The 14,586-nt window shown below is 58.4% G+C and overlaps 1 protein-coding gene across 1 annotated transcript; it reads right to left on the bottom strand.

The window, feature by feature from the left end:
- Positions 1-878: 878 nt before the first annotated feature.
- AQP1 (aquaporin 1 (Colton blood group)) lies at positions 879-14,276 on the bottom strand. Its single transcript, NM_001287462.1, is given in 4 exon segments — positions 879-2,920; positions 3,813-3,893; positions 4,189-4,353; positions 13,830-14,276. Coding segments are annotated over 4 exon segments (816 nt in total). The 5' UTR covers positions 14,220-14,276; the 3' UTR covers positions 879-2,740.
- Positions 14,277-14,586: the final 310 nt, after the last annotated feature.

Here is a 14,586-nt window from a genome sequence, read left to right as displayed (position 1 = left end):
ATGCCCATGCCTGCTGAGCCCCCAACCCTGGGGGTGGCCATGGGTGGGAAGGGGTTTTGTAAGCTGAACAGGCCTAGATGGAACCTTTCAGCCCACACTGGCCTTGGGCTACATGGGGGACAGGTGGAAAGTCAGGGACAGACAGAGGGGTCCTTTCCAGGCCTCCTGTCACCCTGGGGGCAGAGGTCAACCCACTCTGACCTCTCTTCCCTTCTGCCCTGGGGAGAACGCTTAGGAGTCTGACAAAAGCCACAGATCCTCCACGGGAAAATGCACAACCTCACTGAATGTGGCTCATGACTTCAGAGAGGAGGAGCCCTTAGCCCCGCAAGGCCTCAAGGGACTAAGTGGCTTTTCCCCTCTTAGCTACTGCAGGTCATCCTTCCCCAGCCAGCTAAGCCTCCCCTGCGCCTGGCACTAACCTCACTCTGGCGGGCAAGTCTCTCTACATACCCACCCCTGGGGCTGAGCTCCCCGGGCAAGCCTGTGGGCCCCAGTGTCCAGCCCAGATGTAGGTGGGTCACAAATGTGAGGAAGGTCAGAGGGAGGGTCACCTGGGAAGTCCCTGGTGCTCCCTGGGCTCTGTTCTTAGGGATCAGAGGGGAGCCACAGGCTGTCACACTTCATTCCTGCTTTCCCCCATCCCTTTCACAGATCAGAATCAAAAATTAGGGGCAAGACCCTGTGTCTCTCAGATGGAGTTCTGGGTGGGGCTGTGTCCACTCCCTGAGACCAGGGATCCTGGAGGCAGGAGGGGCAGGCAGTGGTTCCCCCTCAGACTGGGTCCCTAGGAGTGGGCCCAAGCTCTCAGACCCAGAGATCCCTAGTGGGAACATGGTGGCAAAAGAAGGAAAACTTCATTCCAGAGAGCTTCAATGACTTATATTACTGTTTATTTTCTTAACATATAATGAAATTCCAAATCCAAAGAGATATATATGCAGAGCAGACAGATGCAGGGTTCTGGTGTGCAGCAGCGAGAGCAGGACAGGAAGGGTCTGCGCCCCTCTCCCCTCCAGCACAACCCTCACCCCTCCCGGCCCCTGGCCATTGCCCAGGCAGAAATGCAGAAGCTGGGACTGAGAGGGACCAGTCTCACAGTCCAGGGAGTAGCCAGAGACATGGTCCTGGCTGTTAGGCCTGGCCAAATCATTATCTAGCTGTGGGTCCTTGGGCCTCAGTTTATCTGTTAAATGGGCTAGAAGTTTTTGCTAGGAAATGGAGAAGGGAGTGTGCGGATATCATGATGGGTCGTCCTGCTGCTCCTAGATACCTGTGTATTGCGTCTCTCAGTTTTGGTCACCATCATGGCCACAGGCACATAGGGAGACCTGCTCTGACCCTGGTGGAATTGAATGGACTGTGTAGATAGCTGCCCCCGAACAGACTGTGCTCTGAATTGTCCTTGGGCTGCAGCCATAGCTACTTCCTCAGGTCAAGACCAACTCTCCCCTCCAGATAAAAGAGGAGGGAAGACTATGACCTGGGCAGCCTGTACAGGTCACCCAGCTGCCCCAAATGCCTCCAAACAGGAGCTCAATAATAAGGGGGGGAATCTGCTCTTCCTCCCCCCTTGGGATCAGCTGGGGGCTTAGAAGCACCCCCAAGTGTCCAACAAAGGCATCTGCCTCCAAGGGCTGATCCGAATCACGGTCATGTGTCCTCAGGCTTGATAACCTTCAGATAACTTGATAAGTTTCAGATGACTAAACACACCTGCATAATGGTGACCTGTGTCTGCACTGGCAGGAGAAAGTGAAGAACCAAATAATGATGGGGGTGATGCAGTGATAGGTGGAAAAGATCAACTACAGCTCAGTGAAGGAATATGGGCATTCCTCCCTCGCCCTCTAAATGACCTTCATTCTACAAAAGCAGCCTCTGTCCAGTGGAGCCACTATCGGACCTGCTACCCCCAGGAACAGGCACTTCCAGTGGCTGGATGGTCTGCTGCTCTTTGCTTTGAAACATGTATGCCTATGTACACGTGTTCACATAGATGTGTAGGTACAACTATATACTTGGCAAGTGGAAGAAGCAGCGCTGGTCCAGACTACATCTTCCAGAACCTGCAGTGTGTCTACACTTACAGAATCCTAGAGAGGGGCCTCAGGCCCATATCGCTTTCCCTGTCCCTGCAACTTTACAGATGGGGTCACTGGGGCCCCAAGATTGAGACCTTCCCAAGGTCATGCAGCACATCTAGGGGGTCCCTGGAAGTGAGCCAGGTCGCAAGGTCGAGGCTTGTCTGCCACTTGCCCCTACCACGGCACCTGCTGGGATCTTTTCCCCATCAGAGCATCCTTGGGGACAAGTGCACTTTACAGGAAAGAGGGCCATGCCCAAAGGCACAAAGCAATCACAGTGGAGCCCCAGGCACCTGCAGCAGGTGAGTTGGTGAGCAACTCTGGGATGAGGGGGGACTTTCTGGCACACCTCCCATCACACTCTGAGGGGACAACTTAGCAAGGTGGGTCCCTCTCTTTCACCTCCTCTGTGACTTCAAGGGAGTGGGTGATCGGAAAATCTTGGTCCCCAGGAAGCCCTGAGGCCAGGAAACAGAGAAAGAGAAAGAAGGTGATAGAAACAGCCCCAAATCAGGCTTGACTACGCAGGTCCTGCGGATCTTTGGGGAGTGACTGAGCCAGCTTGTCAGAGTGTCTACAATACGGATTTCATCCCTCCCCTCCCTACACCCGCCCCTGCCCACCCCCCACACGGATGCCTGGGCCAGGCCCCCTTATTTGGGCTTCATCTCCACCCTGGAATGGATGTCGTCGGCATCCAAGTCGTACTCCTCCACCTGACCGCTGGTCCACACCTTCACGCGGTCTGTGAGGTCGCTGCTCCGCGGGGCCAGGATGAAGTCGTAGATGAGCACGGCCAGGGCTCCTCCGATGAACGGCCCCACCCAGAAAATCTAGAGCAGGAACAGAGCAGACGTGCTTAGAGGGCGTCTGATGGGAACTGCTTACCCTGAGACCCCTGCTCCACCACGCCACCGCCTGGCTTCCCTCCCACCCAGGCCTGAACCCCAGCATCCCCATTCCTGTGCCCCCAGTGACTGGCCCAAGGCAGAACTCTAGTAGTGGATGTCTCCCTGCCTCGGTGCGACCCAGCTCAGCATGCCTGGCATGGTCAGACCAGCCCCTTCTTGAGGGTGGCCACTGCCCCACCCTCCCCAGCTTTGAAAAGGCCCCAGAGATAGTCTGGTTTGATCAAAAGTGGCCTGGAGGGCTTCCCTGGTGGCTGATGCAGGGGACACGGATTTGTGCCCCGGTCCGGGAAGATCCCACATGCTGCGGAGCGGCTGGGCCCGTGAGCCATGGCCTCTGGGCCTGCCCGTCCGGAGCCTGTGCTCCGCAACGGGAAAGGCCACAACAGTGAGAGGCCCGCATACCACACACACAAAAAAAAAGTGGCCTAGAAAAGAAACAGCAACAGTGAGAACAGCTAAATCCCTCGGGCACTGACTCTGTGTCGTGCTCAGCTTACAGGTGCCGAGACCTTTGTCCTGGGCGGGAAGCAGGCACTCCCACACCCGCACCTCCCAGCTCAGGAAACACAGGCACCAGGAGGCACTGGGATGACATGGGGCAGGTCTGAGCTGGGACGGGAGGCTGGCCTACGCCGCCTGAGGCGTGAGCCCACTGGCCCTTTTATCTCAGGTCTCAGCTGCCCTATTTCCTCCGCCCTGGTCATCTCCCAGAGCCTCTGTGATGGGAGCTAATGTCACAGGATGGGGGGCGGGTCTTCCATAAGGCACCAGAACCTCCCACCCGCCTCCACGGGGCCGCCCTGCGACCCCTTACCCAGTGGTCCTGGAAGTTGTGTGTGATCACCGCGGAGCCGAAGGACCGGGCTGGGTTAATACTGCAGCCTGTGTAGTCGATCTGTGAGGGGGAAGGGGCAGGGGCAACAGGGGAGGAGATACAGAAACAGAGACAGAGGGAGAGGGAGAGAGAGGGTGACATGGAGAGAGAGGACCGGAGAGGAAACAGACAAGTGACATTCAGACCCAGAAAGATAGTCAGGAGGTCCCTGCACTTTCCTCTCCCAGGTAGGCGGTCCCCCCACCCCACAGCATGAGCCCTGTCGGAGTCCCACCCACTGTCCTGACAGGACACCACAACAGCCTGGCTCCGCCCTCCCCACCTCCACCGCCACCTGGGAAGGTCCCCCACTCACGGCCAGCAGGTGCCCCAGGGCCACAGAGAGGCCGATGGCGAGCGGGGCCGAGCCCCCGAGGTCCCGGCGCCTCCGGTCCGTGGTGGCCAGCACGCATAGCACCAGCTGCAGGGTGCCGATGATCTCGATGCCCAGCCCCTGGCCCGAGTTCACGCCAGGGGCCAGCTGTAGGGGAGAGGGGCAGTAAGAACTGCGTCCCAGGGCCCCCAGGCCCGGGCCCCCAGGGCCAGACCCTCGGTGCCTTCAGAGCGCTTCGCATCAGCCCCCGGCAAGGCCACACTCAAGCACATACAGCCATTAGTGGGCCTTGTCCCCGCCCACACCTGTTGAGGAAGCGCCAGCTTGGCCTAAACACTGTGGCACTCCAGAGGGGCCTGGGGCTGCTGGGGGGCGGGGCTTCTGCATCCAGCTACATCCAGGCCGGGGTACCCTTGGGGGTACCAAGGCCATAGGCGACAGGTGAGCCCTAGCCCTGGGAGGAGATGGTTAGGGACATTCAGGGACAATTAAAGAAGAGAAGAAAATGGGTGGCAGGGCCCAGCTGGAGGCATTGCTTCTTACTACAAAAGTCTTGAACATCCTCCCCCATCCTCTGCTGCATCTCAAATTCCCAAAGATGCGGAGGGTCTTCCTCAGTTAGCTGGCCACAGCTCCCTGTGTCCTTCTCGCCCTTGAGCCTACGTCCCTTGCATCCCCACCCTCTGTCTCCTGCCCCACCTCTGTCTGTCTCTCTCCTGGTCCAGTGTCTGTCTCCCATTTCCTCTGGGCCCTGCCCTCCCTATCTGCCCCCTCCCTGTCCCTCCTGGCCCAGTGCCCCTCCCTCTCTTTGGCCACGCTGGCTGCACCACCACCGTCTGGCTCCCACTTGCTGCTGGGCCACTTTTAGAAACATGACTCATGGAACAAGAAGGGAATGGGAGCTGCTGTGAGGTCACCCAAGCCCTCCCTCTGCAGCTGCACCAGGGAGATCCCTCCCCACGGAGCCCCTGCACCTTCCCACACATGAGGGTCCCAGGGGCCAGATTTGCCCACACGGGGGGAGCTGGGCCACGTCAGCACAGGCTGCCTTCTCCCAGGCTGGTGTGTCCAAATAAGACTGAACTTGAAGTCTCATCTGGAGGGTAGGGGAATGGGGCTGTCTCCGAGGCCACAGGGCATTCTGCAGAGTCCTAGGTGGAGGGCACTCCACCACCATCCAGAGCTTTTCTCAGCCCCACCCTGAGGCCATCCAAAGGAACAATTCTCTTCCCGCCTTTGTCTGCAGCCCTGGGTCAGAGGGAAAGTGACTCACATCCCCTCCCCTGTGTTGCAGCCCCAGCTCTGGGCCTTTCCTGGCTGACCCCAGGGCTGCAGCCCCTCAGCTCAGCCAGCCCTCCGGGCAATACCCAGTTTTCTTCACACCCCAACGTGGGGCTGTGGAGGCCGAAACCCTGAATTCAGGTCCTTGCTCTCCCACTTGCTGACACCATGACTATGGTCTCTGCCCTCTCTGGTCCTCAGTTTCCCCATCTGTAAAATAGATCTAATTTTCCCTTCCCATTCTCCAGAGAGGCCAGAGGTTCTAAGGCTGTGGGGACAGTCTTGGGGCATTTGAGAAGGGCTGCAGAGGCAGAAGGGACCAGAATGGTGGTTGTGGCTCTGTTCGGGCTCTTTCTCATCTCATCCCCAGGATTGGGGGCGGTAGCAGGCAGAAGCGGAGAGGCTCTGCCGCCCAGGAGTGTGGAGATGGGAGTGAGGCCCGCCTGGAGCCGGGACAGGCTCCATGGAGGCGAGGCTGGTGAGGCCGGGCAGCTTGTACCACTGCCCATCACACTCACACCTGCTGTTACCCTCTGTGTCTGAGCACTCAGGAAGCTCAGGGTTCCTCCCCACGCTCTCTCCTTTGCTCTCCAGGGTCCGCATGATTGCTAGCTGCCAGGAGTCCTGAAACCAGCCCTTCCACACTGATTAACGGAGCCATTGCTCTAAGCGGCTCCTGTGTCATACTCTCCATCCCCACCGCACTCTCCTCACACACGTGGTCTCGGCAAGCTCACCTCCTGCCCCGATTCTTAACCAGGTCTGAGCATCCCAGCCCCTGCTCTGCCCAAGGGTACCACTTTTCATGCAAAGTGAGCAGGGCAGGGGGCCTGGTGCCATGACCCGTCCACAGGAAGTGACACCTGCCCTGGGAACCCTAGGATGTACCCTTTCCTAGCTGCCCAGAGCCCTTAGAACCTGACAGCCCAGAACCACATGGGTTAGTAACCTTCCTCTCCCCAAACCCGTCACCACTACCACCAGCAGCAGGAAGATTCCCCTGATTGTTTCCATGTCTATGACCTCCTCTCTTTCAACTGCCAAAGCACTTGTGTTACTTACATCTGAAAAAAAAAAAACTGATAATCAAAATCGGAAGGGATAGTTAAAGGTCTGTTGAAAGTTGATGTCCAGAAAAGAGCAAGTAAAAATTCAGACCCTATGTTCCCGTTTACAACCTATTAAATTTGACACAATTGCTTACATAGGGCTAATCCCACTTGTGGTTACTTGTTATTGAAAAAAACATGTTTGCACATCCCCAGGTAGTTTTGCTCAGTCCAGGTCTTATATTTCACTGATGAAGGTCCCCCCCCCCCCCAAAAAAAAAGGTAACAATCAATTTTCTGAACACAAGTATAAAAAACAGAAGAATCCACACAGTTAAAGCATCAGAAAGATGCAGGCTCTCCATTTTCGTGTCAAGCCCGCTGAAGCCCGCTCTCAAGGCCCAGTTCAGACTCCAGTAGCACCAAGAAGTTTTCTCGGGTCCCTGGATAGAATTCACTTCTGCTGCCACTCTGCCGAGCCCTCACTGAACGGCCTGTGTATCTTGCAGAGAAGTAACCTTTCTGCCTCCTGTGTTGGTGCCTCAGACACCCTGGCCTGGGAGCTCGGTGGGGACAGAATGGGGACACCTTCTCATCACCCCGCCCAGACCTCAAAGGGGACACTCGCTGTGTGGTGACAGAAGTAGCAGACGACGCTAATTTTCTAGGACTTCCACCCTCTCTAGAAGCAGCCAGGGAAGCCCTCTGGAGCTCAGCAGGGCTGGTTCATTCGCTTTCGAACTGGGAGACCACAGGCCAGTCATGGGTCTCTGTGGACCTCGCAGGGCAGCCTGCTCAAGGTTCTGTGAGATGACAGACAAGGAGGCCAAGGCCCAGGAGGGAGACAGCAAAGTCAGGATCCTTGCTCCGGGGGTCTGTGCCACCCAAACTCACAGGCCAAGGTGCTGGCTACCCACAGGTTGGGCTAAGGGTTCTGACGATTCCCAGCTTGGCCTGAGGAGCTGGCAGAACATGCTCTGCAGCTGCCAGCGTGTCCCAGGCACCAGGCTGGCACAAGCCTGACCTCTCCAGGAATGGGCCTCAAACCCTCCCCACTGCCCATGGGCAGTATGACCAAGGTAGCTTCTAAGGGCCAGGGCCCCAGCTTGGCCTGGGCACCACGGCGTCCCGCCCTTGGGGAACAGCAGGTCCCAGGGCCAGGTCCGGCTGTGGCTCTGGGCATCCACTCTCAAAGAACAGGGGAGGGAAGACATTGAGGCCTGCCCCCCACACCCACTGCCTCTAGCACTCAGCATTCCCGGTGAGGGGGGCCTCGGTGAGCCCCCCGACGTCACCCCTCCGTGACTGTTCCGGCATGCGTGTGCCTCTGAGGACCCACGGCTTTGGTGCCTCTGTGTATCTTTGTAGATTGGTATCTGTGGGGGACCACATGTGTCCAGGTGCGACTCTTTCCTTTTCTTTTTCATTAAACCTTTCATTAAGAGGTTTATTAGACAATAAGTAAACAAAAAGTCTATCCAAGAGTTACAGAAGTTCTCAACCTGTACGCACTAAACAATACAAGCTAAAAATATCTGACACAAAAATGGACAGAATTACAAGAAGAAAATGATCAGTCCACTACCAGAATGAAAGGGTTTAACAACCCTCTCTTAGAAACTGATGGAACGAAGAGTCAAAATATATAAACAGCAGGAACAGGGAAGATTTGAACCACACGATTAACAAGCTGGATTTAAGGAAAATGCGTAAGCCCTGCACCTCCATATTTGAGAATATACCCTCTTTTTCAGCCCGCCCACGTGGGACATTCAGACACACTAATCACGTACTGGCCAGATGCATCTTAATTGTCTCTGAAAATCCTTATCACGCAGGGTACCATCTCTTACGGAGGCGGCTTTGCGGAGGCTGGGGCAGGGCTCTCTGTGTGGCCCTAGATGTTCATCTTGTGTGTCTGACGCACTTCTGAGTGTGTCACCCTGTCCCTGTGTGTTGCACTCCCACACACAAGTGCCACTACTGGCTGGGGATGGAGGAGAAGGGAAGGAAGCCCCCTTGAGTAAAAGAGAGGCAGGTCTCAAAGTGCTCTCTGCTCCCAGAAGCCATTTCATCTTCCCGACAAGAAACAATACACAAAGCAATGGCTTCCTCCTTCCCTTCCTCACTTCAGGGCAGCCCTGCCCTCCTGCCCGGGAAAGGAAGAGGTTCCACTGAGGACCACCCTCCCCGTACCCTCCTAGGGTCCCAGGGCCTGAGTGGGACCACCCAGGCTTGAGAGTGTGCTTCATGCCCACGTGTGTGTGCCCGTGTGCCATGTACCATTGCGTGTGTGAGTGCACGTGTGTGTACGGGTGCAGCGTAAATGTGTGCAATTTGGAGCAGCAGAGATAATCGAGGGCTGGAGGCAGGAGGCCGGGGGTCCTGCCTGCCATCATCTGCTGTGCAACCTAGGCACGTCTCCATGTCTCCGTGGGCCACGGTTTCCTTACCTGTAAAATAGAGGCCTCAGCCCAGATTCTAGCCCCAGACCTTGTCCTGGATTCCTCCCCACCTGACGTGGGACCCCGGCCCCCAAGACCTGCAGTCACCCTCCGGGCCAGGATCCTGAGTGCAGGATTCCCACAAGGCCATCTGAACCGCTGGTCTCCATATGGCGTGGAGCCTGTTATAGGACCTCCCAACCACCTGTAACCGCCCGGTGCCCTCCACAGACACACACCCCAGAGCAGCCGGCTGCCTGACAGACCCTACTTGCATAGCCCTGATGACAGGGAGCTTACTGACTTGGAGGCTGCCCTTCCCCAGTTTTTTTAAAAAAGCGTCTTTCTTTACCCTGAGCAGACACCTGCCTCTGGTTGTCCTGATGGTGGGATTTCAGGCACCGAAAGGAAGTGCTCATTGGAATGGGCATTTCCCAGCCTTTTCTACCCTCTTTTGAGTTGAGGTTTTCCAGCCTCAGGGTGTGTTTGCCCGCTGGACTGTAGCTCCTTGGTTGTGTAAAGACAGCCCCTCACTCACCCCCTGGGCACCGCCGTGGGTAAGGAGCCCCTCTGGACCCCAGAGAGAGGCTCTGGCTGAGGGGACCCTGGCCAGGACAACGTTTCCTTGCCCCTACCTGCAGGTATGTGGGCTCAACCCACGCCCATTCAGGAGACCCCAGACCCGTCGGTGCTTCCAGAGGGCAAGGACCATGGCCCCCCAGGGGGCCTCTGCCAGCAAGCACCAAGGGCTCCCTGTGCCCCCAGGAAAGCTTGCCCAAGCCAGTCTTCAAGGCGAGGCGGGGGGCGTGTCTGACCTGCCTGGGGAAAGCCCTGATGGGTAAGAGTAAAGGCACCCCTGCTGGGCGGGGCCCTGGAGAAAGTGGGCACCACTACTTGGGCCTGAGATCAGGTTGGGGGGAGACAGCATGGGATTGTCCTGCAGTGAGCTAAAGGCTCCAGATGTGAGGGGAGGCTGTGACCGGGGGACGGGGGAGTCAAGGCAAGTCCCCTTAGACCGAGGGACCCCGGCAGGCCATGTCCCCTCTCAGAACGTAGCTCCTTCACATGAGGATTCCCACAGCGAGCCCTGGCTAGGGCCAGGCGTCAGCGTGGGCAACATGGGGCGGGCAGGGCTGCTCCGAGGGCTCTCGGGGGGAAAGAGCCTAAGAATTTTCCGTGGTAAGGGAAGTCTCCACCGCAAAGCTCCTGCCTCGCTCTGTGCCCTCCCCCTCATCTGGTTCTGGCTGGAGACAGTAATTATATGTCCCATCAGTGGCATCACCACCCAGCCCCCAGCCCCCTCCCTGGGCAGGGCCGTCGGAAAACTGGCTTCCCTTTCCCCCAGCCCCCACCCCCAGCTCTGGGGGAGGCCGAGGGCCCTCAACTCTGGAAGAACCAGTGGCGTGGGGAAGGGGGGGTTAGGGAGAGGGGCGTGCTCTCATTCTGTGGCTGGGGAAACTGAGGCCCTGGACACTGAGGAAGTGGGAAGTTTGGGGCTAAAGGCAGGCCCTGGATGCAGCACGTAGAAACAGTCCCGAGGCAGTCAGGCCCAGAATCAATGGGGCTGAGAAAAGACCCCCAAATGAGGAAAGTGTGCGCTCTGCCTGAGCCCCCGAAGGGGCTGAAATCAGAGGCTCTGGATGGAGTGGCATCCAGTCCCCTCTTGGACACAGGTAGACACTGGCCTGAACCCTGAGCCCTCACCTCTCTCCAGAGCCCCAGCCTTCCACCATGACCCCCCATCAGCCACACCCCACGACCCTCAGGACATGACCTCCTCTACCTAGAAGCCCCTTCCCCCCAGCCCAGAGTCTTCACATTCAGGCTCTCAGGGCACCTCCTCCCTGAAGCCCTCCTGGCCCTCACCACAGCTCAAAGTGAGAAGTTCCCAGGTGCCCTGATACCTCTTATCGCACTGGCTTCCTGCCCCCTATCATGGACAGATGTGCACCGGGCTTATCTTGCACAGGACCATGGGCTTCCCAGGGCAGGGATTGGGCTGACTCAGCCCTGCATTCAGTCTGCAGCAGTGACAGTCACGTTTATAGGGTGAGCAAGCCAGAGAGGGGAAGAGTGAAAAGAGCTGGCGAATGGTCCAGATTCCAAGGTGCAGGAGCATCTTCGACTTCCCAGAGCCCAGCCATACCTTGCGATCTCCCCTTTCCACAGATGGGAGCTGGGGCCACACAGACAAGGTTGCTTGCATGAAGTCACACAGGGTATTAGCAGCTGAGCTAGGGCAGGGCAGACCCGGCACCAACCCTGCCTCTGAGCCTCTCACTCTAGGAACAAAATCAGGGTTTGGCTCTGAGAACTAGCCAGGATGCGCCAGGCTGGACAGAGGTCCATGGTCCCTCTGGGGCATATCCTGAGCCCTGACTCAGTGAGGAGAAAGTGTCCCCAACATGTCCCCGGGGGATACCCCCTGACTCATTCCAACCACTTCCTGTCACTTCTTTCCCTATTTTCCTTGGAAATCTCCATGCCAACCATGGGTTTGGGCTGGGGCGGGGCTCGGGACTCAAGGGGCTGCGGGAGCCTCCCCCAGAGCCTGGAGGAAAGAGTGTGTCACCTGTGTAGGCTGGTCTCTGCCCCTCTTGAAGCATTGAGGCCACCTCCCAGGTCTCTTCAGATCCCAGGTTCAGTGCTCTGGACCCTTTTCCTGTTCTTCAGCCCAGGACTTGTGTTTCTGGACCCCAAACTTCCATGGGGGTCCCCGGGCCCCTGCCACAGCCCTCAGTGCCCTTAGGTTCAGCACAGCCCCTCTTGGGCTCCTGTTAGCCAGACCCTCCTGGGAAGAGTGATAAACTCAAGTCCACAAAGTAAGCTTGTTCGTACTATGGGTGTGGCCAAGAGATATCAAGAGACCTAGCCTCAGGGTTCTCAACTCCAAGAAAACTCAACAAGTTAGCAGTAGCCAGGCCTTGAACCCAACTTGCCTGCTTCCCCGCCCAGGCCTGGGCCCCTTTTTCTCCCCCTTCTGCAACCCATCCAGCTCAGGTATTGGGGTGACTTTGGAAAATGGAGCCTTGAGAGGGAAAGGGACACTAAAGCAGGGTGTGGCCAGATCAAGGTGGCACAGAGGTAGGTGCTTGCCCTCCTCAAGTCTGCCCGGGATGCCCATGTGAGAGAGCGAAGTCGGCCAGCAGATGCCTGTCCCGTCTGTCCCTTGAGAGGGAAGGTCAAGAGGGGGCCAGAAGGCCTGGGGAGACTCATCTCCTCCCCTAGGAGGACCCATTCCCAACCCCCATTGTGCCCCGCTGAGCCCCAAGGTGAGCCACCCTACCCAGTGCGCACTCCCCGAAGTCACCCGGCTCTGCCCCCACTGGAGAGACAGGCCTGGAGGGCCTCACATCCACCGTGCCCACAGCTTCCCCGACTAAAGTCTAAACTCCAGGCCGCAGGGCTAACCGTCAGTCCTAGGCTCGGTGAGGTGTCACTGTGACACAAGAAGTGCTAATCCCTCCTTGGCAGGGTCGTGCCAGCTGCCCTCTGCACAGACCTCGCCAAGCCTCCCCCCGCTGCAGCACCAGGATCTGAACTTTGGCTGGGAAGCGAGAGGGCGGCTGCTTCTCTAATCACCCACGGCTCTCTCTGCAGAGCCCTGGCCGGCTCCCTTACTCTCCGACGCCGGCCTGTCCGGCCCAGGCCCCGGCAGTCTCGACCTGATTTGATTCCTCCTCTCTGCTCCTTTGCCTCTCTCCCTCCCTGTGGAAACACCCCCTCGGGTGCTCTGAGACCTCCTCCAAGCCTGACTCAGCCCCTCAGGCCACATTTCCCCCTGCTGTGGCCCAAGCCAGGTCTGAGTGTGCAGTTGGCTGAGGGTCTGGAAAAGCCCAGGTCCACGACAGCAGGCAGCGGCCGCCAACAACCAATTAGCTGTGCTAAGCGGCCCGGGAGAAATTCTTTTCCGCAGCTCCCACCCAGTCTGCTTCTCATGGGCGACCCCAGGCCAGGCCCCATTCAGGCCGCGAGCGATGGGCGCACGCAGGGACGCACACACCCCCTGGGACGCTCACACAGCAGCACTAACGCACTCACAGACACACTTGCAGAAGCAGTGGAGCTTCCACAGACTTGGAGACCCATGCTGGCACCCACGTGCGCACACCGTTCACAGACACACATACACGCGCCACACCTCTCTGTGTCTGGTGACAGAGAGTGGACCCAGACAGGAGGCAAGATGTCCCCGCTCCGGCTCCCCCCCTCCGCCACTGCCTTGCTGTAATCCAGGAAAGCTGAAAGCTTTCCAGCAAGTGTTTTCACCCCCCATCTTTGTCTCATTCCCGGGCCCAGAAGAGCAAGGGGAGCTTTTTCGTTGAAGGCAGCTTGTTTGGGGGACCTGGGCGGCTGCCTGGAAGCTTGACTGACCCCCCCTCCAGGAGAGCCCTGCTCACACAGGACTGTGTGACCAGCTGCAGGACATGCCGGGCAGGTGGTGCAGGGAGGCTGGGGTCAGCGGGCAGAGTGTCCCCAGGGTCCAGGCTGCACAGGGAGAGAGCTGCTGCACAGCCGGGGCTGCGGAGTGGTGGTACGAGAAACCACAGCCCAGGGACGAGGAACTGCTGGCCCAGCTGTTAGCTGCCGCCTGTGCTTATTCCCCACAATTGAGGCCCGCAGGGGACATTGGCAAGACCATCATGCTGGGTCTCAGCTCCCCACAGTGCCCGGCAGGAAACAGGCTCTGGACTGCAGGCGTAGCTGAGTTCCAGTCCCAACTCTGCGTGACCTCCAGCAACCTCTTGTCCTCTCTGTTCCTCGGTGTCCCCATCTGCACAATGGGCGGAGGATGAGACCAGCGCCACCTCAGCACTGAGGCCCCAGAGCCTGGGGCCACCCCACTCACCGCATTGAGGCCAAGCGAGTTGTTGGGCAGGGAGGAGGTAATGCCCGAGAGGATGGCAGTGGCGACGATGGCCCCCACGCACTGGGCCATGATATACATGACAGCCCGGAGGACGCTCATCTGGCAGCTAAGCAGGATCCCCAGCGTGACAGCCGGGTTGAGGTGGGCGCCGCTGATGTGGCCCACGCTCTGGGCCAGCGTGGCAATGCTCAGCCCAAAGGCCAGTGACACCTTCACATTATCCTGGACGGCACCTGTCGTCTGGTTGCTCTTTATCGGGTACTGGAAGCCCAGGGCGGAACCGATGCTGATGAAGATGAAGAGGGTCATGGCCAGGAACTCGGCCACCACCGCCCTCCAAAAGAGCTTCTTCTTGAACTCGCTGGCCATGCTGGCAGGGGGCTTGGCTGGAGACCGCTGCCTGGTGCTCGCCTCCCTCCGAGAGCTGAGCCACAGCCCGGGCTGGGCCTATTTATAGGACCCTGGCGGGAGGAGAAGGGGGGAGCACAAAGGGAGGAAGGCCTCTCCTTGCTCGTGGCCCGCCCCACACCGCATGGGCCTCCTCTCAGCGATGGATGCAGGCACAGCTCTGCTGTCAGCCTGCCAACTTCTTTTCCCTTCCTCCTCTCTCCCCTCCCTCCCTCTTTTCCTCCGCCCTCAGCCCTGCCCAGCCCGGGGAGGCAGGCAGGAGGCAGCCACTGCTCTAATAGGCTTTGAGAAATTCCTCCAAGTAGGCCCCCCTCAGAGGGCCAGAGAA

Source organism: Tursiops truncatus, chromosome 9 (assembly GCF_011762595.2).
Source record: "Tursiops truncatus isolate mTurTru1 chromosome 9, mTurTru1.mat.Y, whole genome shotgun sequence".
Taxonomy (NCBI): Eukaryota; Metazoa; Chordata; class Mammalia; order Artiodactyla; family Delphinidae; genus Tursiops; species Tursiops truncatus.
This window is presented reverse-complemented; position numbering and strand designations above follow the sequence as displayed.